This window comes from Mobula hypostoma, chromosome 6, assembly GCF_963921235.1.
Source record: "Mobula hypostoma chromosome 6, sMobHyp1.1, whole genome shotgun sequence".
Lineage (NCBI taxonomy): Eukaryota > Metazoa > Chordata > Chondrichthyes > Myliobatiformes > Myliobatidae > Mobula > Mobula hypostoma.
Genome location: NC_086102.1, coordinates 177,583,214 through 177,610,800, shown reverse-complemented (window position 1 = coordinate 177,610,800; position 27,587 = coordinate 177,583,214). Strand labels below are relative to the sequence as shown.

Below are 27,587 nucleotides of genomic sequence, written 5' to 3'. Positions count from 1 at the left end.
GCAGATATGTCACTGTTCCTTCTCTATGCCTATTTGCTGCCCGTTATGTCACTGGCATTTAGGGCAGCAGTGAAGGTCCATCTCTGTCTGCCTTTGGCCATTTTCTCTATTGTACCCCGAGTGTGGTTCAGGGTCCTTATTTCTGCCTCTGCAGGATGGCGCCAAGCTGTATTTGGTCTCCTGCATCTCCTTCGCCTTTCAAGGGTGAAATGAAGCACTGCCTTGATGATGGAATCATCACCTGCCCAATCCATCTCCAACATTTCCTCATGATGACCGTGGCCTGTCCTCTTGATAACACTGAAGAACTAGGGCATGGCTGAAGATCCTTCTTGGCCAGAGGCTCATGGTGTGGATTGACAACAGCTTGGCAAGGTCGCTCCAGTGGACAAAGCACAGCTCTAGTACTGTTCATCCTTTTTTATAGCTGGGTCTCCCCAACAACAGTTTTGGAAAACATTCACCAAAAGAATTGCACCATTTTAAGAAAGTTTCTTACCATTACTTCCTCAAAATCACTGTGACAGGCAATCAATGGTTCAATGGTACACTCACCAATAATATCCAGATCCCCCAAAAATGCTAACTTCTGTTTTACTATTTGTTTTCCAAAGATTAATACATTTTAATAGGTTTTAATTATCTGGATAGCTTTAGATAGTTTTGAATGTCAGAGATTTATTCTAGCACCATTTTTCCATAAATAATATGCCCATTTCTAACAGAATTATGTTGTAGGTCGTTGTGCCACCACATGGGGACTCGATACCAGATTGGGATGGCTTGGGGGACATAGTTTGACAGTTTCGTACTTACTACAAAGGTCACAGGCAAGCCTGGACAGGTTCCTACTGGCAACAAGTTCTCATTCATTGTGTAATTGTAAATTAGAATGAAAACTTCTAAGGGAAAATATGAATGCCCTGACGTACTTACTTGTGAAAAGTTATGCATGCTGGCTGCAGTGTTTCCTGATTCTGTTTTCAATAATGACAATGTGTTCGACTGTTCTAAGATCCAATTTACTTACCTTTAAAAGAGTTTGGTAAAATAGTGTTCTTTCAAAGAAGACAAAAACCCAGACAAAGTATACATGACTCTACCCAATTGGCTACATATTTTTTAAACTTTGCAGTAAACAGCAGGTAAAACTCCAATATGGTGACTGCACAGAAACATATTTCATATCAACTTAAGAATGTATAAATAATTGTAGTTTTATACATATAAAAAAATGGAAAAGGTTATATGTGTGAAAAAAGTACATGATAATTGTGAACTCCTTATCCAAATAAAAAAATTAAATTAAAAAAAATCACTGTCAAAATTTAAGATCCAACCAATACAGCCAACCATATTCCACACTAAAGAGAAATGCAACCTCAAGTGGATAAAATATTTTAAAATAATAATTATTAACAATTGCACTTAACACTTGTTCAAGGATCACCAGTGCACTCACCTTCAATTTATGCTCCTTCCTATTAATGATTACTGCAGTTATCTGCTGGTCCATGAAGACTAGTATGGTACAAAGCAATGCTGGAATAAAGGCTGCTATTATAGTCCACCATGGATTGGGACCCAAAGGATTAATCAACCATCCACGGTCATCTCTGGTTGGCTATAACAACGCAAAAAAATTAATCAAAATATGTACAATGAAGAAAGTTCCTAACATCACAATTAAATCCTAATATTTTCTAATCTAACCCATTCTTTACACTAAATGCCTCAGCGAAACTGTTAAATCATTGCTTCAGTGTGACAATAGTACTATTGTCCATTATTTGAAGGAAAAAATATCAGCAGTTATTAATTGCAATAAAATATTACATTAGATTGCTATGTTTTAAAAATGCAAAGTAAATTTAAGTAAAATTTGCAAGTACATACAGTATAAATTTCATACATGCAATGTACAGCATAGACTACTTGGCCCAAATGCTTAATTTTTATATTTATGCTTTATTTATGCCTTACACATTATATATGGTAATGATAAATGTATTTCTCCAAAGGAGAAAATTATAATTTTGTTAAATGAAGGATTTTAGTGATGTAAAAAAATAAATGATTAGAAGTCAGATTTTCCTAGATGGAATTGACGCAAGAGATCTATAGAACCATAGAACATTACAGCGCAGAAACAGGCCTTTTGGCCCTTCTTGGCTGTGCCGTACCATTTTTCTGCCTAGTCCCACTGACCTGCACCTGGACCATATCCCTCCATACACCTCTCATCCATGTATCTGTCCAAGTTTTTCTTAAATGTTAAAAGTGAGCCCGTATGGCAGCTCATTCCACACTCCCGCCACTCTCTGTGTGAAGAAGCCCCCCCAGTGTTCCTTTTAAACTTTCCCCCCTTTACCCTTAACCCATATCCTCTGGTTTTTTTCTCTCCTAGCCTCAGTGGAAAAAGCCTGCTTGCATTCACTCTATCTATACTCATCATAATTTTCTCTATCAAATCTCCCCTCATTCTTCTACGCTCCAGGGAATAAAGTCCTAACCTATTCAACCTTTCTATGTAACTCAGTTTCTCAAGTCCCGGCAACATCCTTGTAAACCTTCTCTGCACTCTTTCAACCTTATTAATATCCTTCCTGTAATTTGGTGACCAAAACTGCACACAATACTCCAAATTCGGCCTCATCAATGCCTTATACAACCTCACATTAACATTCCAACACTTATACTGAATACTTTGATTTATGAAGGCCAATGTACCAAAAGCTCTCTTTATGACCCTATCTATCTGTGACACCACTTTTAGGGAATTTTGTATCTGTATTCCCAGATCCCTCTGTTCTACTGCACTCCTCAGTGCCCTACCATTTATTTTGTATGTTCTACCTTGGTTTGTCCTTCCAAAGTGCAATACCTCACACTTGTCTGTATTAAACTCCATCTGCCATTTTTCAGCCCATTTTTCCAGCTGGTCCAAATCCCTCTGCAAGCTTTGAAAACCTTCCTCACTGTCCACTACACCTCCAATCTTTGTATCATCAGCAAATTTGCTGATCCAATTTACCACATCATCATCCAGATCATTGATATAGATGACAAATAACAATGGACGCAGCACTCATCCCTGTAGCACACTACTAGTCACAGGCCCCCACTCAGAGAAGCAATCCTCCACTACCACTCTCTGGTTTCTTCCATTGAGAATCCAATATACTACCTCTCCATGTATACCTAGCGACTGAATCTTCCTAACTAACCTCCCATGCGGGACCTTGTCAAAGGCCTTACTGAAGTCCAAGTAGACAACATCCACTGCCTTCCCTTCATCCACTTTCCTGGTAACCTCCTCGAAAAACTCCAATAGTCTGGTTAAACATGACCTACCACGCACAAAGCCATGTTGACTCTCCCTAATAAGTCCCTGTCTATCCAAGTACTTGTAGATCCTGTCTCTAAGTACTCCTTCCGATAATTTATCTACTGCTGACATCAAACTTACTGGCCTATAATTTCCCAGATTACTTTTCGATCCTTTTTTAAACAACGGAACAACATGAGCTATCCTCCAATCCTCCGACACCTCACCCGTAGACACCGACATTTTAAATATATCTACCAGGGCCCCTGCAATTTCAACACCAGTCTCTTTCAAGGTCCGAGGGAATACCCTGTCAGGTCCCGGGGATTTATCTTTTATAACCTGTCAAATTTTCCAATCTTTTGATTTCAGTGATAATAAAAATGAAGTCGTTTGCATAATGGTGACTAAACAAATTCTATCGCTGACAAGTGATCTACTTTCATTTTTGCTAGTGGGAATCAATAAACATCAAATTTACAGTGGAACATGATTCAGAGGAATTAGTGGAAAAGATATAACTTTTTTTAAAAAGTGAATGAAAATATGGAGTGACAGAAAGTTGGTTATACAGTACTGTGCAAAGCCTGTCCCTTTCCCATTCTCAGTCCACAATAGAGACCCACATCAGTATCAGGATTATTTTCACACAAGTCATGAAATGTTTTCCTTTTGCAGCAGCAGTACTGTGCAATGCACAATACTGTAGAATGGTATAATATTCAGATTAATTTGTCTTTGAACAAGATATGTGGTGACAGGAATGATTACCTCCCGCAGTACAGTATGTATTTTTCTAGAATGATGTAAAGCAAAAAGTCACAGTACAGTAACTTGAATTATTTGTGCTACCTTGAAAACACTTGGAACTTGGAGCTTTGGCGAAGGGATCCCAAGACCATAGTCAATTAAAACCATCGTTAAAATGCTAAGAAAGACAGCAAAATCACTGACTGTTGATCGTACCTGGGACAAGTAAATGATATTTATTATTCACACTTCACAGAGTTTCAATCATTCAGCAGTTGCAAATGGAAATAGCAGTCAAAATATCTACTTAATTCTGTAAGCGAAGTTGTTGGCTTCAAAACTAATGTTAGAACTGAAAACAAAAGAGCAAATTTTGAGGACTTTGCATGAAGTTAGACTGAGAAGAAGAACATTGTACCAACAGTCAGAGAAATAGTGTAGAGAATAGAAGAGCAGGTTTGGAGAACCAACATTTGTTTTGTTCTGCTACCAAAGCTGCCAGTCACCTCTCTCCCTCTGAAAGTGTTCCCATCTTTTTGAACTGCAAATCAAATGACAAAGGAGTTGGCCCATACCCACTATTCACACCAATCCTTTATCCCTCTGCCTAACCATAATTCACCTGCCTAATGGTGATGAGCGAGCAGCTAGCTCATCAATAAGGAGTCAAAATTGTTATAATTGATATAGTTCCTGAAACATCTGTCACCCTCCATGCTTGACCCAACAGCTGCCCAAGAGTTAAAATTTGTCTCCATGATTTCAAAGGCTTACATTAAGTGAAATAGTCATAATACTGAAATATCATACCCCAATATTTGATCAAGAATTATAAATTCTCTTCACCAGATGAAGGTTTAAACACAGAAATAATATTTTCTGAATTTTATTTATACCGAATTCAAATTATAAAACTGAATTGTAACACTATATTTTAATAAAGCATACAAATATAAACTTCAGATGTTTCCATTCATATCTCAGTCAAAAGTGGGGCATATTGTGTTGGAAATAAACAGTATTGGAAATTTTGTGCGGTTGAGCAACAAAAGCTTACATTTCACTTGTCAAGATTCTCAAGGTCCTAGTGCAAAAAGCAACACAGAATTTAAAAGTTACATTGCACCATTCATTATCGCATTAATGTTAATATAATCACTTTAATTGTTCCATTTTTAGGTTTCATTTATTTTCAAATGACTGCAGTTCTTCTGATATGCACTGGATGGCAATGCTTTCTGTGCTACTCCATGTCTGGAAACCTTATTAGATATTGGTAGCCAATACAGTGTCACTAAGTCCTCATGCTTTTTTTCACATGGCATAATGGTGATGTGCGGGTGTGTGGGGTGTCCAGGGAGGGGTGAAGTGGCTTGTCGTCCATTCTGGGGCAGCCCACTCACCTTTGGTCCCCAGTGAACACTCAGCTCTCAACTGTGTCTCCAAGCAGCTGTTAACACACAACAGCGGCCACACTTTGACAGGTGGGCTAAACCAGGTGAGGGTAGCTGGCAAGCTTCATACCCCCGTGAGATAGGGACATGCCCGTCCTTGCATGTGATGCCAGCTCCGGTGGACTGGGTGGGTGCGATCTACAGTGAGATCCAACAGCCAGGAAGCCGGTACTGCAAAGCTCCACGGAGAGCGAAGGGCATGACAAGGCGTCGAAAGTGTCATGGTCATCCACTGCAGCCAAGGGAGACCCCAGTGTGTGGTGCTTGTTCATACCACTAGACCCAGACTTCTGAGGTCGAGAGAGTGGAACTGTCCCAGTGCAATGGCTTTTCCACTTTAAAAACTCTCCCGCACAGGTTTCTTATCATCATCGGGCACGAAGGGCAATCACCATTAAGCTTCCCGAAATGAGAGCATTAAGTAGAACTTTCACAAAGACTTCACACTTTATATCATAATCCAACTGTAAAAATAAAACCATGTACCTTGGTAGGAAAATATCGGCTGGTCTTAAATTGCTTCAGAAAGTGTGACAAGGTACACGTGGAAAAGAACAGTATTATCGACCAGAACAGGACATCAGGAACATATGGACCATGATGACCACAAGCTGTTCCAAAAAATGTTCCATGAAATTGTATACATTCCTAAAATAAATAATTATGAGAGTCATGATCTCACAGATTAAAGTGAAACTGGATGGCCTACTCCTGCTCCTATTTCTTATGTTCTTATGAAACAGAGGTTTGCAAACATAATTGTTAAGGCAGTCATGTTAGTAGTTTTACAATACCACAAAAAAAATACTGGACGCAACGATTTTGTTTCCCGAATATTTATGGATGTATCTTGTGGATTTTGGGCTGCTGATCATGAAAATCACCATGAAATTTCCCTTCACGCACTTTTTTGAAATCGCCTATATTTGTTATTTCAATTAATAATTTAATCAGAATAACTAATACCAAGATTAAGGGAGGCATTTTTGTTGGTCCACAAATCAAACAGGACATCAGAACAGGGAATTCAAAGAACTTCTAGTGGAGCCAGAGAAAATCGTATGGAAGGCATTCAAGGATGTTGAAAGTTTTTCTTGGCAACTACAGAGCACCAAACAATGTGCAGCTGGTTGACACAGCTGAAGTAAGATAGCTTTATTCTTATCATCAAATCTTCCAGCAATAAAAGCCAACGTACTATTTGTCTTTCTATATGCCTGCTGCACCTACATGTCAGCTTTCAATCATCTCTGCACAAAAAGCCCAGTTTCCCAGTTACCCACCATCTTGGTTCTTCTACCAGAAGTGGACAATCTCATGTTTCCACAATGTATTCCATTTTCCTATTTGTTCACTCTGTTCACGTCTTTACGCAGTTGTTTTTGTTTTTTGCATTGTTTACTACTCACAATCCCAACAAGTTTCATGTCAACAGTAAACCTGAAAACGTTATATTTCTTCCCCTCAGCCATATCACTGATTCTGGAAAGTTGAGGCCTAAGCACCTTTCTCTGCAATTCTCTACTAGTCACAGCCTGCAAATCTGAAAAGACCTGCTTATTTCTGTTTGTTGTGTTCTGTTAACCTAACTTCAATCAATACAATATATAATCCACAATTCCACTTGTACTAAATTTGACCATCAACCTCCTATGTCAGTCCTTCTTGAAAAAGTTCTGAACATCCAAGAACACCATATCCACTGATATTCCTTCATCTGCAATACTAGAAACCACCCTTGAGATATTTCAACAAATTAGTCAAATATTACTTTTCTTTCATGAATCCATACTGATTCTTAACAGATGTTAAATTCCAATTTAACAAACGGAAGGGACTGACATCAGTTCTAGGCAATCTAAAAATTGGACTTGATAAATTTAGTGAGGGAGCAAAAATCCATAGGGGAATGTATAAGATAACAGTATGCCTCCTTTACACTGTTAAACAAAACCAAGTACAAAATAGTACAGTTCATGTTCCCAGCTTTCTTCTCACTCTTTCTGTTTAACCGCATTGTTTAAATAGAAGAGTGGACTTCTTACGATTGGCTATCCTTCAAGTTCTTGCAATGAAAGCATTTGCCAACATAACAATGTCACTAACTGGGTGAAGAATTCCCTGAGTGAAGCAGCTGGCAATGCAAAAGCCATAATCATCAGGAACAATAATTTATTTATCAATATTATTGTAGAAAATGCAAATGGTTCAAAGTAGCTCAAAGGAAACGTTAAAGACAATATTTAGAGAGTTGGACAAAACCATATCAAAGAGGTATGCTTCATGAGTCAAGGAAGGTGAAGAGGGAATGGGATGGGATTCTTTTAAGTGAAAAGCATCTCTAAAATCATTCATCAAAATTTTGGGACAATTTGGGGACAAATATGTATCATTTCTCTATTCATAAAAATACATTTTGCAACCACCTAAATATTAAATTCTTTCTGTCTTGATAGAATCCTCTCACCCAGCGAACATCCCATTAAACATACAGTAGGTAGTTTCAATTCAAACTTACCGACAGAGTCAGATTTCCCCATGGAATTTCCGTTGCTGTGATATTGTTGTTATTCCAGTATTCTAAAGTTTTATTGCTGGGATTTTGTGGTTCCAAACAAATGCAACTGTTTAAAATAAGTGTATTTTTATTTGAGCAAAATTATAATAAATAATATAATGCACAAAAATGTTATAAAACAGGGCTGTCTTCTTTCTGAAAGATGTCCTTAAGTGATCCAACCTTAAAATAGAAGACTCCTAATAAGATCATTAATTCATTCTAGATTTCCACTAATTGATTCAAACATAACCCATAACTATACTTCAGTAAGAGGATCACTTAAAAGTATGTACTGACGAGTGTTGAAAGGAATCTTGTTTCACATTTCTAACCACACTTTGCCAGTTTTATTTTGCTGATACAAGCAATCCTTCAATCAATTAATTCAGGAGTTCCCAACCTTTTTTATGCCATGGACCAATACCATTAAACAAGGGGTCTGTGGACCTCAGGCTGGGAATCCCTGGTTTAATTAATTGATTTGAATCAAGTGCGGATTTTGTCAAAAGTGGAATTTTTATTTAACAGGTAGTCATGATGGACATCTAACAATCTGTATTGTTAGTTCTCCATGAATGCTGCCTGACCTGTGCCTGTGTATGTAATAAATCAACAGAAGAAAAAAATCTGAAATGAGCTCTAAACTCTTACATTAACTGAACTCATCATCTATGCACTGCACCCTTTGCAATAGAATCAACCGACATTCTTATGGTATGCTTGAAAGGGAATCTGGAAATTTTTGTGCCAAGATGAGTCCACCCTCAGGGTGGAGGAGCAACACCTTATATAACAACTGGGTACCCTCCAATCTGATGACATGAACAAATTTCTGCCCCCTCTTCCTCTATTCCCCACTCTGACCTTTCACTTCTTCTCACCTGCCTATTACTTACCCCTAGGTCCCCCCTTTCTCTCATTGTCCACTCTCCTCTATCAGATTCTTCCTTCCCCAGCCCTTGACTTTTCCTATCCAACTGGCTTCACCTATCACCTTCCAGCTAGCCTCTTTCCCCTCCCCTCCACTTTTTTATTCTGACATCTTTCCCTTTCCTGAGAAAGGACCTCAGACTGAAACTTCGACTGTTTACTCTTTTCCATTGATGTTGCCTGACCTGCTGAGTTCCTCCAGCATTTTGTGTGTTGCTTTGGAAGTTCTTCTGTTCATTCATTAACTAAATTATACTGATTCAATGTACATCCAGAAGCAATGGTTCACAAATCCATTAATAGCAATACATGAAATTGAGACAGGCGTTCCCAACCGAGGGACAGTGAAGCCCTTGGTTAATGGTAAGGGTCCAAGGCATAAAAAAGGTTGGACACCCCAGAGTTATATGGAGAAAATGAGACCAACCATTTGCAGCAAAGTCTAGGTCAGAAAAACTTATTGTAAATACAATTCACGGTAGAGTGGTAGGTATCTGGATGAAATTCCACGGACAAAATGAGTCAATGTGATAAGTAAATGAGAAGGAAAAGCAAAGACATTTCCTGGCTGTTTCTTTTGTTAATAAGTAAATGGATTGTGCCACGCTATGTTACAAGAATGGTCCATGACCATAATTTACCATACAGTCTCAGTCCTAAATATCATAAAGAACATGCTGAAAACAACTGCAGATGCTGAAATCTGGAGCAACAAAATCTGCCGGAAGAACTCAATGGGTCAAATAGCATCTGTGGGAGGAAAGAACTTTGAGGGCGTCACGGTAGCGTAGTGGTTAGCACACGCTATTACAGATTGGGGTGTTCTGGAGCTTAGAGTTAAATTCCAGCGGCTGTCCTGTAAGGAGTCTCTGTACGTCCTTCTTCTGGGATGCGTGGGTTTCCTCCGGGTGCTCCGGTTTCCTCCCAGTTGAAAGACCTACAGGGAAGGTGAGTTGATCATTGTAAATTGTCCCTTGAGCAGGTTTGGGTTAATTCACTTTGTCGGGGGCTGCTGGGGCGGTGTGGCTCAAAGGACCAGAAGGGCTTTTCCCGCACTGTATCACTAATTAAATCAATAAAAACTGTCAAGGTTTCAAGTCAAAACCCTGTATCAGGACTGATACATGCCCTGATGCAGGGTTTCAGCCCAAAAGGTCAACAATTCCTTTCTTCCCACAGATGTTGTTTGACCTACTGAGTTCTGCCAGCAGGTAGTTTGATGCCAAAGATAGGTTTCCTCTGGAGGTGAAGTAGACAGTAGTTATAGGGGTAAGATAGCTTGGGCAGGAGTAAGTGACATGACATGTAAGTAGCACTTGTACTCCATTCTCGCATGTTAGTTTCCATATCAGCCTCAAGAAGAAGCAGAAAGCAAGTTATTTGATGCCACTTTTTTTTATTATGCATTGCGTAAATCAAAAAAGAACACGCAAATTGAAAAAGCTCTAGCAACATTGTGCAGATGCCTACACCGATGGATTAATGATGCCATTAATTCTTGGATAATCTCAGATGCATACTTCCCTCATTTTCTGCTAGATGCTTCAATCTGAAAATCCAAAGGGAGAATAGGGTGTTAAACACTTAGAGGTCTGCCCGAAAGTAAAAACATGACCCCACAAGCCCAGAATTGCCTGTACTTGCATGAACCTACCTTCTGAAGATGGACCACAGAAAGCATCCTGACCAACATCATCTGTATCTTCATCATCAAAGGTCTGCATGGCAGCTGGATTTTGTATATGAACTGTTGTTATATGGAAAGACCAGATCAAGTCCCAACCTACTATGGAACAACTATCACATTAGCATAACTTTGGCCACTGGTGTAGCTGGCTGTTGATCCTACTAATAATTTTAAATGTTTCTGAATGTCTCTGGCATCTAAGAACAATCAAAAGCCAATAGAATAAAATACAACATTTTAAATATTAAAATATATAATAAAAATATAATGGAAATTTGAAAACAATTACAATTTTTTTAACTAAATTCAATTCATTCAAACATGGTAGTTTCAATGTAAATTAAGATGCAAATTAATACATTTTCTTATGTAGCCATGTCTCCCCATTCAAATGAAAATTAATACTGTCAATCTGACACAGTATGCTGGAGGAACTGTGCTGGCCTGGCATCATCTATGGAGAAGAGAAAACAGTTGACATCTTACCCCAAAACATCGACTGTTCACTCTTTCACATCGATGCTGCCTGGCCTGTTGAGTTCCTCTAGTACTTTGTGTGTGCTGTTTTGGTTTTCCAGCATCTGCTGATTTTCCCCCTACTGTCAACCTGATGCAACTTTCTAGGTTAGGTGTATTCACTATCACAAATACTGGAGAAATGTCTCAAAGTTGTACTCGATGGCTTTCAGTTTCTGAATATGGCGGAAAAGAGCTGGAAACGTCCAGCCAGCATGTTCTGGCATGGGCATTACTGCAGATGTGGGATTATTACACAAAGAAATGCCACAAAAGTTTATGGATATTACTCTCCCATTAACCTGGCATATACCTTAACCATCCTGTCACCAAGTCATACAGTAACATCTGTGGCCAAGTAAACACCAGCATACTACAATTAATGGACAGCCCTGGAAAAACAGCTTGGGAATCCTTAGGCATGATTAAGCCTCATTCATTACCACTGCAGCACTGGCTCATCAAGTTCACACCATCTTGCTAAAGCATTTGGGCAAAGTGGTCAATGCCCACCAAGTGGGAGATTACTCCAAAAGTGGCTGCAGCTGATTAAAACAAGTCTGCACAACAAAGGCAGTGCCATTTCAAAGGAAAATGAACCAAGTTAGCAGCAGTCAATGGAATTGAATTTGACATGAGTTATTAGAGCTAATAGGGATGTTGTGTTTCACCAGTGTTGTTAATATACTCTTGCACAATGGCTCAACACCTTAATGCACACACAATGGTTGGGTTTCAAGGACAAAAGCTTCCCTATTTTGTAAGGTTATGGCTTATATTTCAAACATGCCCTAGGGGAGTTCAAGTCACTCTTTTCTGCCAGCACACCGCTTGTTCCTTCTAGTTTCATTTTTCTGCAGAGCTGTTTCCCAACAGAAAGAATCTATCAATGGCAGGGGACCCACATTCAGAGCTAGAAAAACAAGAATTTAAGTGGTCAAAGATGTGGCAAAAAATATATTGTCACAGGATAGGGTGAATTATTCAAATCCAATATTCAAAACAAATGGGCCTAATTGGGTGCCTGTTCATGACCTCCGGACATTTCAGGGGATAGCACAGAAAACAGTGATTAGGAAAGAGAAATTGGAAAGAAATCAGTTGAAGCTGATACTGGAAAAGCTAAATTAATCAATACATGCCAAAATCCATAGTGAAATCTAACAAAGCACGATCAGGATAAACATGAGAAATAGGATGTGGTATGTATAAATACTGGGTGGTAGTGTGGAGATACGTCCCTGCCAAAGGAGGTGTAAGGTGCTCCTTCCCTCTGCTAGCCTGCAGGTCACCCTTGGGCAAAGTGTAGCACCTGCTTAGCCCCCTGATCAGGGTCATGTGAAGCCATGGGAGCAGGTGGTGGATGGTCGTATGAGCAGAAGGTGCACATCACCAGTCATGGTGATGTGACCACTAACGCCAGGCAGACTATCTCTGAAGAGTATTGATAATGGCTGGGGTCAGCCGTTTTGTAAAGACACTGCCCAGAAGGCAGCAATGGCAAACGACTTCTGTAGAAAAATTTGCCAAGAACAATCATAGCCACTGAAAGATTATGATCACCCACATCATACAACACAGCACATAATGGATGTACAAACTACAAATATGCCAATTTTACTCATTTTCCTGACAGCATAAAATTCTGGGGATGCAGTAGGGAAATAAAATAGACAGAGAGGGGATGGTTTTTATGGATTTTAGTAGCAATGAAAGAATTTTTATGCTGCCATGATTCGAAGTCCTGAGGATATAGCAATAAAAGAATGCTCCTGATATGTCAAATCACTTGCAACATTTGGAACAAATGGGTACTAAGTATGAGCAATAGTGTAGATCTGACATGTCAGTCCATGGCCTCTTCTACTACCGCAATGAAGCTACACTCAGGTGGAGGAGCAACACCATATATTCTGCTTGGATAGCCTCCAACCTGATAGCATGAACACCGATTTCTCAAACTTCCAGTAATTGCCCACCCCCCCACCCTTCACCATTCCCCATTCCCATTTTCATGACCTTCTGTCCTCTCCTACCAGGTTCCCCCTTCTCCAGCCCTTTATCTTTTTCAGTAATCAACTTCCCAGCTCTTTACTTCACCCCTCCGCCCTCCCAGTTTCACCTATCACCTACCAGCTTGTACTTCTCCCTCACCTCCCCCTACCTTCTGACTCTGACATCTCATCTTTTTTCTCCAGTGCTGATGAAGGGTCTTGGCTCAAAACGTCGACTGTTCACTCTTTTCCATAGATGCTGCCTGTCCTACTGAGTTCCTCCAGCATTTTATTTGTGTCACTTGGATTTCCAGCATCTGCAGATTTACTCTTGTTTGTGATTCAGGTAGTAAATATGATGTACTTTTGTTAGTCAAATATTAAAAGGAAGAGTAACTCCCGGTACTTTTGTCCTATATCTGCCTCTTTTTAAACTGAAGAGTTGTTCACTCATTTCACACAATTAACTATCCGCAGGTGAAACAGAGCAGTGCAGCTTTCATTATACATGATGCTTGGGAGAACACTTCCATCAGTGATTACAATCCCACCATCCTACTTACCTTTGTCTTGTTTTAATTTTGCTTTGACCGTGGGCTGTGCTGCTGTAAAAAACTTAGAACATAAAACATGGCAGTCTAGTACAGGCCCTTCAGTCCACATTGTTGAGCTGACCTTTTAACCTACTCCAAGATCAATCAAACCCTTCCCTCCACACTGCCATACATTTTTTTTCTTGCATCCATTTACCTATCTGAATTTAAATGTCTCTAATGTTTCTGTCTCTACTACCATCACTGCAAGGGTGTACCACACACTCATCACTCCGAAGAAAATCTTGCCTCTAACATCCCCCTTATACTTTCCTCTTTAAAATGATGCCCCCTCTCATATTAGGTGTTTTCACTCGGGGGGGGGGGGCACATATGATCCACTCAGGCCTGTGCCAGTGCTCCCTTCATCCAGTGTTCACCATGTATCAGCTTAAAGGTCTATGCAGGACACCAAGACTTCATGTGGCTTTCTCCTTTTCTTTCTTGAAAATATGGTACTTCTTTTTATAGGGCTTCATTTACCAGCTTTTTGACCACTCCACCGTCATCTCTATATCCTATGGCAAATTCCTGACTTTATTGTCACAGATTGCCTTGCTCCCTAATTTAGCTGAAATGTGGTCATCCATTTCAATTAATCACTATTTCTTATCTTTTATAGAATCCAATTAAGCTGTATCAGATGGCTAAAGGGGGAACTTTTAATTATTCAAATTGACTTAATTTTAGAGATCACTAATTACTAACAAAATGATATTAAGAGATGAAAGTTCTGGAAATGAGGAATTAGGAATTACATCTATTCACCATATGGTAAATGAATTAAATTTTCAATATTCATTTATCATTGGCAAGGCTATCATCATCGCTATTCCTAATTGCCCTTGAGAAGTTTGTAGTGGATTAATTGTAGCCTCAGAAAGTTGTTGAGCATACAGTCCTATTATTTACACTCATCATTAATCAAGGACAGAACTCAGCAGGCCAGGCGGCATGTGTTGAAATGAATAAACAGCTGACGTTTTGGAGGGGGGAGGGGTAAAGGGCTGTGAAGCTGATAGTGAAAGAGATAAAGGGCTGGAGAAGAGGGGAATCTGATAGGGGAGGGTAGAAGATTATGGAAGAAAGGGGAGGGGGAAGAACACCAGAAGGAGTGGATGGGCAAGTAAGGAGATGAGGTGAGAGAGGGAAATGGGAAGGGGAACAGTGAAGGGGGATAAGAGGGGGGTAATTACCAGAAGTTTGAGAAATTGATGTTCATGCCATTGATTTGGAAGCTATCCAGGCAGAATATAAATTGTTGCTCCTCCAACCTAAGTGTGGCCTCCTCTAAGCAGTAGACGAGGCCAGGGACTGAGCTGTTGGAATGGGAATGGGAAATAGAATTGAAATAGGTGGCCTCTGAGAGATCCCACTTTTTTTGGCAGACAGAGAGTAGGTGCTTTTGGCAATCTATATTGGGTCTCACCGATATACAACACAGCAAGAGCACCGGACAGAGAAGGTGACCTCAACAGATTCATAGGTGAAGAGCCACCTCACCTGAAGGACTGTTTGGGGCTCTGAACGATAGTGAGGGAGGGAATATTGAGGGTGTTTTGGATAGAGTGCTCATTCGAAAGGCTGCCTTGTCTTTGAGGGTATCGACCTTCTAGAGGCTTGTTAGAACAGTTCATTCAGGCGAGTGGAAAATACTCTATCACATTTCTGACACACACTGTAAATGGTGAAAATGCCCTGTAGTGTCTGTAGCTGAAACTCAGCCCTAGAATCTTGAATCTTGTTTACTGGGTTTCTATTTAATGGTCACCCACGCTCCACCAACCACCCCACAATGTTGAAGGAAGGGGAATCCAGTAATGGTGAAGCTGTTGGAAGTGAAGGGGAGGTGGTTCAATTCTGCTTTGAGAGATAGTCAATGCCCAGAACAAGTGTTCAATCCATGCCTGAATGGTGCTCAAAGCATGCTGCATATAATAATAATAATTATTATTATAATAAGTACTTCATTGGTCCCAAGTAGGAAATTATTTTGTTACAACATTTAAAAGCACACAGCAATAATATAGTAATAATTTTAACTAATAAAGTACAGAATAATTATGCACAACAATAATTTACCAATGTGCAATAATGTACAAAACAATAAAACAGAGACTGTTGTACTATGATGTGTGTTCTCCTGTCACACAGAGAAAAACTGCTGTATATGCTTATTGCATTTGGGAGGAAAGATCTTCTGTAACAATCCTCATGACAGTAGAGCTGAGTGAGTCTGTCTGAAACGGTGCTCCGCTGCTTATTCAGTAGGTCATGGAGAGATTGTACTGGATTGTCCATAATGGATAACAGTTTGTTTAGGGACCTCCTCTCCACCACTAACTCAGAAGAGTCTGGGTTGTAGCCAAGGACAGATCCAGCCTTTTGATGAGCTTATTGAGAATTTTTGCATCACCAGCACTGAAGCTGCTCCCCCCACATAAAGCCGCAAAGAAAGACTGCACTCGCTACAACAGACTGGTGAAAGATCTCCAACATCCTGCTGCACACATTGAAGGATCTCAGCTTCCTTAGAAAGTAGAGTCTGCTCATCCCCTTCTTGTAAGTAGCCTTAGTGTGGGTTTTCCAGTCGAGTCTATTGTCAAAGTGAACACCCAAGTACTTGTACTCCTCCACCACAACAAGATCTTCTCCCAGAGTGTATACAGGACTCGTTGCAGCCCTCTTCAATCACCATCTCTCTGGTTTTGGCCACATTCAGGAGCAGGTGATTCTTCCGCCACCACTCCACAAATTTATCCACCAGTCCCCTGTACTCTGACTGCTGCCCATCTCCGATACACCCAACCACCACAGAGTCATCAGAGAATGTCTGCAAGTGACAAGACTCGGAGTTGCACTGGAAGTCTGAGATGTACAGTGTGAACAGAAACGGAGACAGGACAGTCCCTTGTGGTGCTCCAGTGTCACTCACTATCATCTCAGACAGAAAACTACCCCGCTGTACAAACTAGAGTCTGTCTATCAGGTAATCCATAATCTGGGAGACAGTATTTGTCTATGCTCATACTTTGCAGCCTCTTGCTCGGAAGTGGTGGCCGGATTGTATTGAAGGCACAAGAGGAATCAAAAAAGTCATTCTCACAATGCCACCAGCATCATCCAGGTGGGAGTGAGCTCAGTACAACAGGTAGATGATGGCATCATCCACTCCCACATGAGGTTGATAGGCAAATTGTACAGGGTACAATGAAGATCTCATCTAGGTATGGGATCCTTTATTTTGCTGAGAAAGTGAATGGAATTGAATATTGCACATTCATCAGTGAACATTTCCACTTCTGATGGACAGGTGATTAATGAAGCAGCTGGAAATGCATAGACACTGTCTTTAGAAATCTTTCAGTGATATCCTGGGGCTGAAATGAGTGATCTCCACAACCACAATCATTTTCCTTCGTGTGATTTATGAATCCAGTTGTTTTAATATTTTCCCTCCTATACATATTGGCTTTAATTTTACAGGGTTGCCTTGATGCCACATTTAGACAAATGCTTTTATATTATCAACAGTCATTGCTCTGACTTCACCTGTGGAACTGTGATCTTTGGTCGCTGGATGTATCAAAGCATGATGAACTCTCAGTAGTCTGGATAAAATCTAAACTAGGCATCAGTAAGTTGGTTCCTGCTAAATAATTGCCATAATGGCATTGCAGACAACAGCCTCCATCATTTTGTTAATGATAGAGCGGTGTCCCATTGGGTGGTAGTAACAACTTCTGCAATGTTGGGTATATCAGTGTTATCATTTTGAATGACCTGGCCTGGGCACAGCACTTACAAGACTATATTGACTGGCTGCATCGCAGCCTGGTATTGAAACACCAATGCCCTTGAACATAAAATTGGACATTAAATAGTGTCCACTAAAGGTAAAGCCCTCCCCACCATTGAGCATGGAGCATTGTCATAGGAAAGCAGCATTTTCAATATCTCATTGCTACACTCAGAAGCTCCCACTTGCTTCAAAAGGGCAACAATCAAATCAATGCCCAAGAAGAGCAGGGTAAGCTGCCTTAATGACTATCACCCAGTAGCACTCACGTCTATGATGATGAAGCACTTTACAAAGTTGGTTATGGCTAGAATTAACTGCTGTCTCAGCAAGGACCTGGACTCACTACAATTTGCCTATTGCCACACAGGTCAACTGTGGATGCAATCCCACTGGCTCTACACGTGGCCTTAGATCACCTGGACGATACTAATTCTTATGTCAGTGTGTCGTTTATTGACTATAGCTCAGCATTTAACACAACCATTCCTACAGTTCTGATTGAAAATCTCCAAAATCTGGGCCTCTATACTACCCTCTGCAATTGGATCCTTTACTTCCTCACCGGAAGACCACAATCTTTGCGGACTGGAAATAACATCTCCACCTTGCTCACAACCAACACCGGCCCACCTCAGATGTGTGCTTGGCCCACTGCTCTACTCTCTGTACACGCATGACTGTATAGCTAGTCACAGCTCAAATACCATCTATATATTTGCAGATGATACCACTGTTGGCAGAATCTCAGATGGTGAAGAGAAGGCATACAGGAATGAGATCTATTAGCTAGTTGAGTGGTGTCACAGCAAACACCTTGCACTCAACATTAGTAAGACCAAAAACTGGAATTCAAAAAGAACAAGACAAGGGAACATACACTACTCCTCATAGAGGGATCAGAAGTTGAAAGGGTGAGTAGTTTCAAGTTCCTGGGTGTCGATATCGCTGAGGCTCTATCCTGGGTCCAACATATCGATGCAGCTACAAAGAAGGCAGGACAGTGGCTATATTTCATTGGGAGTTTGAGGAGATTTGGTATGTCACCAAAGATTCTGACAAATTTCTACAGATGTACCATTCTAAATGGCTGCATCGCTGTCTGATATGACGGGTGAGGAGCAGAAGCTGCTGCAGCAAGTTGTGAACTCACTCAGCTCCATCACGGGCCTCCATAGTATCCAGGACATCTTCAAGAGGCAATGCCTCAAAAAGGCGACATCCATCATTAAGGACCCCCATCAGCCAGGACAAGCCCTCTTCTCATTACTACCATCAGGAGCCTGAAGGCACACACTCAACGATTCAGGAACAGCTCCTTCCCCTCTGCCATCAGATTTCTGAATGGACATTGAACCCATGAACACTGCCTTATCACTTTAATTACTTATATAATTTAGCTATTTAATATATACTTACTATAATACAGTTTATTTTCTCTATTATTATGTATCCCATTCCACTGCTGCCACAAAAAAAAATCAAATTTTACAACATGTCAGTGATGTTAACCCTGATTCTGATTCCATCATCAGGGACCCACCACCCAGGACATGCTCTCTTCTCACTGCTGCCATCAGGAAGAAGGTACAGGAGTCTCAGGACTCACACCACCAGTTATTACCCCTCAACCATCAGGCTCTTGAACCAAAGTGGATAACATCACTCAACTTCACTTATCCCACCACAACCTTCAAGGACTCTTCAACTCATGTTCTCGATATCGCTTGCTTGCTTGCTTATTTATTTATTTATTATTTCTTTATTTTTGTGTTTGCTCAGTTTACTGTCTTTTGCACACTGATCGAACACCCATGTTGATGCAGCCTTTCATTGATTCTATTATGGTTATTATTCTATTATGGATTTACTGAAGTGGCCTACAAGAGAAAGCTCAAGGTTGTATATGGTCTTTGATAATAAATTTACTTTGAACTTTGACATCAGGGTACCAGCCATTTCTTTGTCACTCACATGCCTTCACTGAGGATGCAGATATTCATGGAGCTCAAGAACATGAACTTTAGCAAAGACTTGGTCAAGGTCCCATAAGGGAGGTTAGTCAAGAAGGTTCAGTCGTTTGGAGTATAAGATGAGGTAGTAAATCGGATGAGATATTGATTTAATAGGAGAAGCCAGAGAGTGATGGTATATGGCCGCCTCTCTGACTGGACACAGGACTATTTATAATGACCAGTTAACCAACTAACCGGTACACCTTTGGACTGTGGGAGGAAATCGAAGCACCTGCGGAAAATCAGTACACTCCACGGGGAAAACGTACAAACCCCTTACAGAACGGTGACGGAATTGATCTACGAACTCCAGACTCCGGAACACCCCGAGATGCAAAAGTATCGCACAAACAGTTACTGTGGCTGCTCTGGCAAAGGTACATCTAGCATGATTCTTTAAGTTTTGGAACAATGACTAAATACTTACAAATAATGTGTCAGTTGTTCCAGACGATTGTGCATGTTGATAGGGTATGTCTCACCAAGGTGATACAACTTCTCTAAAGCCTCATAGATGAATATAATGCAAATAAGGGAAGCAAATGCTTCTTCGGTGAACCGGGTGATGTAGCATACCAATGAACTTGCATCCGTAGCAACAAGCACCAAACAGAGAGTAGCTGTCCAAAGTCCAATACACGTTCTCAAAGAAAGATAGGATAAGCCATATTCTCTGTTGTAAAAGGATTAAATAATAGATAGACATATGACACAACAGAAGGATATACTGCAAAATCTACATGCAATTTAACAAATCTTAATGCTTTATGATATTCTTATCATTGTTAACTTTAAAACATTCAATGGGATTTGTGCTGGGGCCTCTGTTGTTTGTGATGTATATAAATGATCTGGATGAATATGTAGATGGGTTGGTAAGTTTGCAGATGATACCAAGATTAGTGGAGTTGTGGATGGTGTAGAGGACTGGCAAAGAATATAGATCATTTGCATGGTATAGATCATTGGCAGATATAGGCAGAGATATGCAGATGGGAGTTTAACCCAGATAAATGTGAGGTGTTGCACCTTGGTAGAGCAAATGCCATGAAGCAGTACATTGTTAAGGACAACATCCTTAACAGTGTTACTGAGCAGAGGGATCTCAGGATCCAAGTTCACAGTTCCTTGAAAGTGGATATACGGGTCGATAAGGTGATTAAGAAAGCTTGCTTTTATTAGTCGAGGCTTTAAGTTCGAAGGTGAAGAGGTTATGTTGCAACTTTATAAAACTCTGGTTAGGCCACGTCTGGAGTATTGCATACAGTTCCGGTCACCCCTATATAGGAAGAATATTAAGGCTTTGGAGTGGGTGCAGAAGAGGTTTAGACCATAAGACAAAGGAGCAGAAGTTGGCCATTCGGCCCATTGAGTCTGCTCCACCATTTTATCATGAGCTGATCCATTCTCCCATTTAGTCCCACTCCCCCGCCTTCTCACCATAACCTTTGATGCCCTGGCTACTCAGATACCTATCAATCTCTGCCTTAAATACACCCAATGATTTGGCCTCCACTGCCGCCCGAGGCAACGAATTCCACAGATTCACCACCCCCTGACTAAAAAAATTTCTTTGCATCTCTGTTCTGAATGAGCGCCCTTCAATCCTTAAGTCATGCCCTCTCGTACTAGACTCCCCCATCATGGGAAACAACTTTGCCACATCCACTCTGTCCACGCCTTTCAACATTCGAAATGTTTCTATGAGGTCCCCCCTTGTTCTTCTAAACTCCAAGGAATACAGTCCAAGAGCGGACAAACGTTCCTCATATGGTAATCCTCTCATTCCCGGAATCATTCTAGTGAATCTTCTCCGCACCCTCTCCAATGTCGGCACATCCTTTCTTTAATAAGGAGAGCAAAACTGCCCACAGTACTCCAAGTGAGGTCTTACCAGTGCCTTATAGAGCCTCAACATCACATCCCTGCTCCTATACTCTATTCCTCTGGAAATGAATGCCAACATTGCATTCACCTTCTTCACCACTGACTCAACCTGGAGGTTAATCTTAAGGGTATCCTGCACGAGGACTCCCAAGTCCCGTTGCATCTCAGAACTATGAATTCTCTCCCCATTTAAATAATAGTCTGCCCGTTTATTTCTTCTGCCAATGTGCATAACCATACACTTTCCAACATTGTATTTCATTTGTCACTTCTCTGTCCATTCTTCCAATCTATCCAAGTCTCTCTACCGACGCTGTTTCCTCAGCACTACCGGCCCCACCACCTATCTTCGTATCATCAGCAAACTTAGCCACAAAGCCATCTATTCCATAACCCAAATCGTTGATGTACAACGTAAAAAGGAGCGGCCCCAACACGGACCCCTGTGGAACACCACTGGTAACCGGCAGCCAACCAGAATAGGATCCCTTTATTCCCACTCTCTGTTTCCTGCCAATCAGCCAATGCCCTATCCATGTATGTAACTTTCCCATCATTCCATGGGCTCTTATCTTGTTAAGTAGCCTCATGTGTGGCACCTTGTCAAAGGCCTTCTGAAAATCCAAATATACAACATCCACTGCATCTCCCTTGCCTAGCCTACTTGTAATTTCCTCAAAAAATGTTTACTAGGCTGCTCCCTGGTTTAGAGGGCATCTTCTATCAAGAGAGCCTGGACATAGTTGGCTTGTCTTCTCTGGAGTGCTGAGAGCTGAAGGGAGATCTGATAGGACTTTATAACATTACGAGAGCAAAGATAAAGTAAATAGTAGAGATAGATAGAGTGAACAGGGAGTATCTGTTTCCCAGGGCTGAAATGTCTAATACTAGATGTCTAATACCACTGAAGATGAGAAGGGGATATGAGGGGTAAGTTTTTTATTCAAAGAATCATGGATGCCCAGAATGCACTGCCTGGTATGGTGGTAGAGGCAAATACATTGGAGGCTTTTAAGAGGTGTTTGGTCAGGCACATGGATGTAAGGAAGATGGTGGGATATCGACATTGTGTAGGTAGGAGGGATTAGAGTTTGAATGTTTTTGATTTGCTTTTTAGCTGGTCGGCACAATGTTGTGGGCCGAATGGCCTGTTCCTTTGCTCTACTCTTCAATATTCTATGTGGATGATGTTGGATTCTTCAATACATTCCTGAGATAATGAAGGTAAAAATTTTAAATTATTTCCATATATTAGCTGTTACATAAATAGAAAGCAGGCATAACCTTTAAATTACAAGTCATTTTGATACCTCTATTCAGACTCTGACAATCTCAATTTTTCAATCAATTCAATAAATGATGGCCAGTGTTTAAAATTTCTGAAGTACTGTGCAGTAAGTTTTAATAATTTTAAAAACTTTGTTATAAATGACAAAAAATTTTGCTACTTAAATTATGTTCTTCTTGCATAATGATGAACAGCTTATTAAATTATTTACCATCTTCAAAACTACATCTAATTTTGTCAACTAACGCTTTAAAACTGGTAAAGTAGCTGTCCAGTTATTTTACAACAGCTTTAAATATTTGCAACAATGCTCAAAAAGCACTGGGTAGATTTTTGAAAAGTACAGTATAGTGAGCAGGCTCAACGTGTTTCTGATGATACACTGAAGATTTTATTGATGCAGGTGCAAATCAGGAAAGTTATACCATTTCCACAAAGGATCAAAGGTTCCTACTGACTCATTGAGAACACAATGGGAGCTATTATGTCAGTGGAATCTGTAATTCTCCAAAGACTTGGATACTAAGCCAAAAAAACATCAATGACTTCCACACAGGGAAATTACTTTGATGTCACGCAAACTCAGAATGCTGTCACCAAGGCTTGTTACAACAATGTTCACAACAAGTTGCAGGCAATGATAGGAGTCAAGCAATCCCTGCACTAATGGGATGATAGGAGCAGCAGAGCAGGGTAGGGATGGCAATTCCATGCAACATCTTATTTATTGTGATACAGTGTGGAATAGGCCTTTCCAACCCTTTGACCCTCATTGCCCAGCAACCCCCGATTTAATCCTAGTTAAGCAGAGTACAATTTACAATGACCAATTAACCTACCAATCAGTATGTCTTTGGACAGCGGAAGGAAACCCGTGCGGTCACAGAGAGAACGTACAAAATCATTACAAGCAGCGGCAGGAATTGAACCAGGCCACCTGTACTGTAAAGTGTGATGCTAACTAATACACTACTGTGCTGCCCTCATGTATAGTTTCTCCTGTTGATTAAAATAGATACAAAGACATGGGCTTGTTCTCCTTTCCATTAACCTCCATAGTTACAAATTGTTCTTGGCCATGGATTAATGATTTGCTACAATTATTAGATATACAAATTGAGAGCATCCCTTTATACGAATAGAGTGAATTTCAGTTAATCGGGCCATCAAGACAGAAACTTATTTGGGACAACTCTTAAAGAACAAAACCAAATTGAAAAGATAGCCAGGTTTCCCTTCATTTATTTGGGACACTATGCCATTTAACTGGGGCAGGAGACTGTTGCCAAATATTTCCTAACTAGCGTCATTCACATGCACGTCATGTGGCAGTTAGGTACTACATCATGCTTAGAGCGAACAGTTTTTAATGTAGCAACACTTGCATGTTTGTGTTCAAAGAGCAGTGATTTTTGTCACTGAGAGATGACAATTAATAAACAGTAAAACAATTCAGAACTGTTTTGATCACTGCAGTTTCAGGCTTGGAGATGCCAGAAATGGCTGGGAGTGAAAATTAAACAATTTTACTACTTCAACAAGTAAAGAACTGTGAAGAATTTAAAGGTATCAACAATCATCTTGAATGTTACAATGAAAAAGAAGATTTGGAGGATGAAATTGTCGGAAGCATTGGATGAAGGCAGTTCATTATCTGTACTTAAGTGCCTGCATTGATTTTGCATATTGACAGTCAACCAAAACAACACATCAGCATACATGGAGTGAATTCGGGATAACAATTAGGAACTAATACACAGTTTTATAGTATTGTAGTAGTATAAGTAGTGTTCTAATTTGTTCTGCATTTCATTAAAATTCATAATTTTTTACTCAGTTAAATGTTAGCTTGGCTTTCTTATACATTTTTTAACTATTTCCATGAAACTTCAGATAATTGGGACAGCTACTTAATTGGACCAAAATGTACTGGTCACAGTGTGTCGCAATTAACCAGAATCCACTGTATATTCTCCTTAAAACGTTTATTTTATTACACAGTGCATTTTCTGCAACAATCAATAAAGGGGAGGTTTCACGCATTACACTAGCTTGTTCAAGACCAGTAAAATTTTATTCCCCACCACCCTCAGGACAACTGTTTAATCTGTGCAGAAAACTGAAAGTAGTACATTGGGATACTTACTTGCAGAATTTAAACAGTATTTTCTCAAACACCAAGACCGGCCCTGTACTCCCCAAGATTGTTAGTGGCTGCCCTGCAAACAGCGAATATGCTATGCCTGTCATGGACGCTCCAAAGAGAGATTCAATTGCACTCTGGAAACAAAAGAGTAATTTTGATATAATTTAGTGTTGATATATAGTTTTCTGATAAATGTAAAGTAGATGAATAAGAAGGCATTATCCTGTGAACACCAATTTGCCAATTTTTTCAGTAAATACAGTTCTATTGTGAATAGTTTTAGGACCGAATATTATTCATATATATGACAATTCATTTACAGCATGTGATATATACAGTACGAGATGATTCAGACCTGAATATGGTTTGAATCTATAAATTTCATGTAAACAGATGTCTGTCTTGCTAGATGTCCAGTGCTCCCAATGCGGCCTCCTCTGCACTGGTGAGAGCCATGGTAAATTGGAGGACCGCTTTGCTGAGCACCTCTGCTCCATCTGCCACAAGCAGGACTTCCCAGTGGCTAACCATTTAAAATCTGATTCCCATTCATGTTTTAACATGTTAGTCCATGGCCTCCTCTTGTGTCAAAATGATGCCACCATCAGGGCGGAGGAGGGGCACCTCATATTCTGTCTGGATAGCCTCCAAACTGATGGTATGAATATTGATTTTCTTTCCAGAAAACAAAATACCCCCCCCCCCACCTTCCTCCATTCCCAACTATGACCTTTTACCTCTTCTCACCCACCAATTACTTCCCCTGGGTCCTGTCCTCCTTCCTTTTCTCCCATGGTCCATTCTCCTCTCCAATCAGATTCCTTCTCCTCCAGCCCGAGAACTTTCCCACCCTCCTGGCTTCACCTATTACTTTCCAGCTACCCTCCTTTCCCTCCCCTCACTATTCTGAAATCTTCTCCCTTCCTCCTCAGTCCTGAAGAAGGCTCAGCCAAAAATGTCAACTGCTTTTGATAACCATAGATGCTACCTGACCTGCTGAGCTCCTCCACCATTTTTTGTGTGTTGCCGTGCATCTGCAGACTTTCTCGTGTTTATGGCTAATTATAGTTTTGATTACCATAAGAGATAAGAGCACAATTAGGCCATCTGGCCCATCAAGTCTGCTCCATCATTTCATCATGGCTGATCCATTTCCATTAATTTTTTTTTAGGTCAATAGTAATTTTATCACCACTGTACACAATTATTTGAGCAGCCATCCCTATGAAATTTACATGAAATGTAAACTTCATATTGTATTATTTTTTCAGATGCTATTTTAGTCAGTGCTATGATGTAAAAACAGAGTTTAGTAAGTGATTATTGGAAATCTTCTGAGTGGGAAATTTCTACCGATGTACCCTGGAGAGCATTCTAACTGGTTGCATCTCTGTCTGGTTTGGGGGTGTGAGGCTACAGCATAGGATCGAAACAAGCTGCAGGAAGTTGTAAGCTCAGTCAGCTCCATCATGGGCACTGGACTCCCCAGCATCCAGGACGTTTGCATGGAGCGATGCCTCAAAAAGGCAGCATCCATCATTAAGGACCCCCATCACCTAGGACGTGCCCTCTTCTCTTCTTCTCATTGCCACCATCAGGAAGGAGATACAGCAGCCTGAAATCACACACTAGTCCCCTCCTACATTTACGCACTTAGTCCAGCGGTCGTGGAGCATACGGATCTTGGACCTCTTGAAAGTGTCCACAGCAGGGGTGATTGATAAGTACGCGGCCTAAGGTAGAAGGAGATGAGTTATACAGCTCTCATTACATGCACATGCAAATCAACTCTTTGAGTTATTATGCAGAACGTTTGAAGTTAATAACTCATCTCCTTCTACCTTAGGCCGCGTACTTATCAATCACCCCTGTTGTGGACACTTTCTGGAGGTCCAAGATCCGTATGCTCCACGACCGCTGGACTAAGTGTGTAAGTGTAGGAGGGGACTATGTTGAAAAATAAATGTGCTAGGTTTTCTAAAATTGACTCCTTCTACCCTATCAATCTGTGTGTGTGTGTGTGTAGATCTTACTGTAATTTACTGTTTTTATTATTATGTATTACAAAGTACTGCTGCCGCAGAACGACAAATTTCATGACATATACTGGGTAGTTGGCAAATTTGCTGATAATATAAAGATATTTGGGAAAGCAAATTGTAAGGAGGATGCATAGTTCTGCAGATGGACAGAAAAAATAACAAATGAATGGGCAAGAATGTGGCAGATAAGAGTAAAATACTAGACGACGGAGTGACCTGTTGGGGCACCCTTTGAGAGAAGGGTGGTGCAGTCTGCTGTGACCAGAATGAACGTTAAATTTTCCTGAATGTTATTGGAATCGCTTTGCTTTGGAAATCGAAGAAGAAAACATCAGTTTATTAAAGAAGAACGGCGCGTAGCAAAGCAAATATAGCTCCTCCTCATTTAACGAAGGACACTTTTGATGACATCATTGATCTGCCACCCTTGTGCCTCTCATTGTCATTCTGGAGAGGTGCAGCCCATTCACGCGCCATCTCTTCACCTCTTCTGCTGTTTATTCTTTGTCTCCGATTTTGGAGACGTGCATTTCTCTGCTTCTTTGTCTCTTCCTCTCTCCTCTTCCTGTGCCTGTTTTTGTCATTCTGGAGACATGCA

The 27,587-nt window shown here is 40.5% G+C and overlaps 1 protein-coding gene across 3 annotated transcripts in view; it reads right to left on the bottom strand.

Annotated features, from left to right (window-relative positions):
- The window catches only part of LOC134348634 (sodium-driven chloride bicarbonate exchanger-like), a 258,317-nt gene that overhangs the window by 28,529 nt on the left and 202,201 nt on the right, over positions 1 to 27,587 (bottom strand). For all 3 annotated transcript variants that reach the window (XM_063052328.1, XM_063052326.1, XM_063052327.1), the window contains 6 exons: positions 24,948 to 25,081; positions 20,054 to 20,299; positions 8,051 to 8,156; positions 6,019 to 6,180; positions 4,181 to 4,294; positions 1,463 to 1,624 (listed from right to left, as the gene is read on the bottom strand). In XM_063052328.1, the coding sequence (XP_062908398.1) occupies positions 1,463 to 1,624; positions 4,181 to 4,294; positions 6,019 to 6,180; positions 8,051 to 8,156; positions 20,054 to 20,299; positions 24,948 to 25,081 (924 nt within the window). The remainder of the gene's footprint in view (positions 1 to 1,462; positions 1,625 to 4,180; positions 4,295 to 6,018; positions 6,181 to 8,050; positions 8,157 to 20,053; positions 20,300 to 24,947; positions 25,082 to 27,587) is intronic.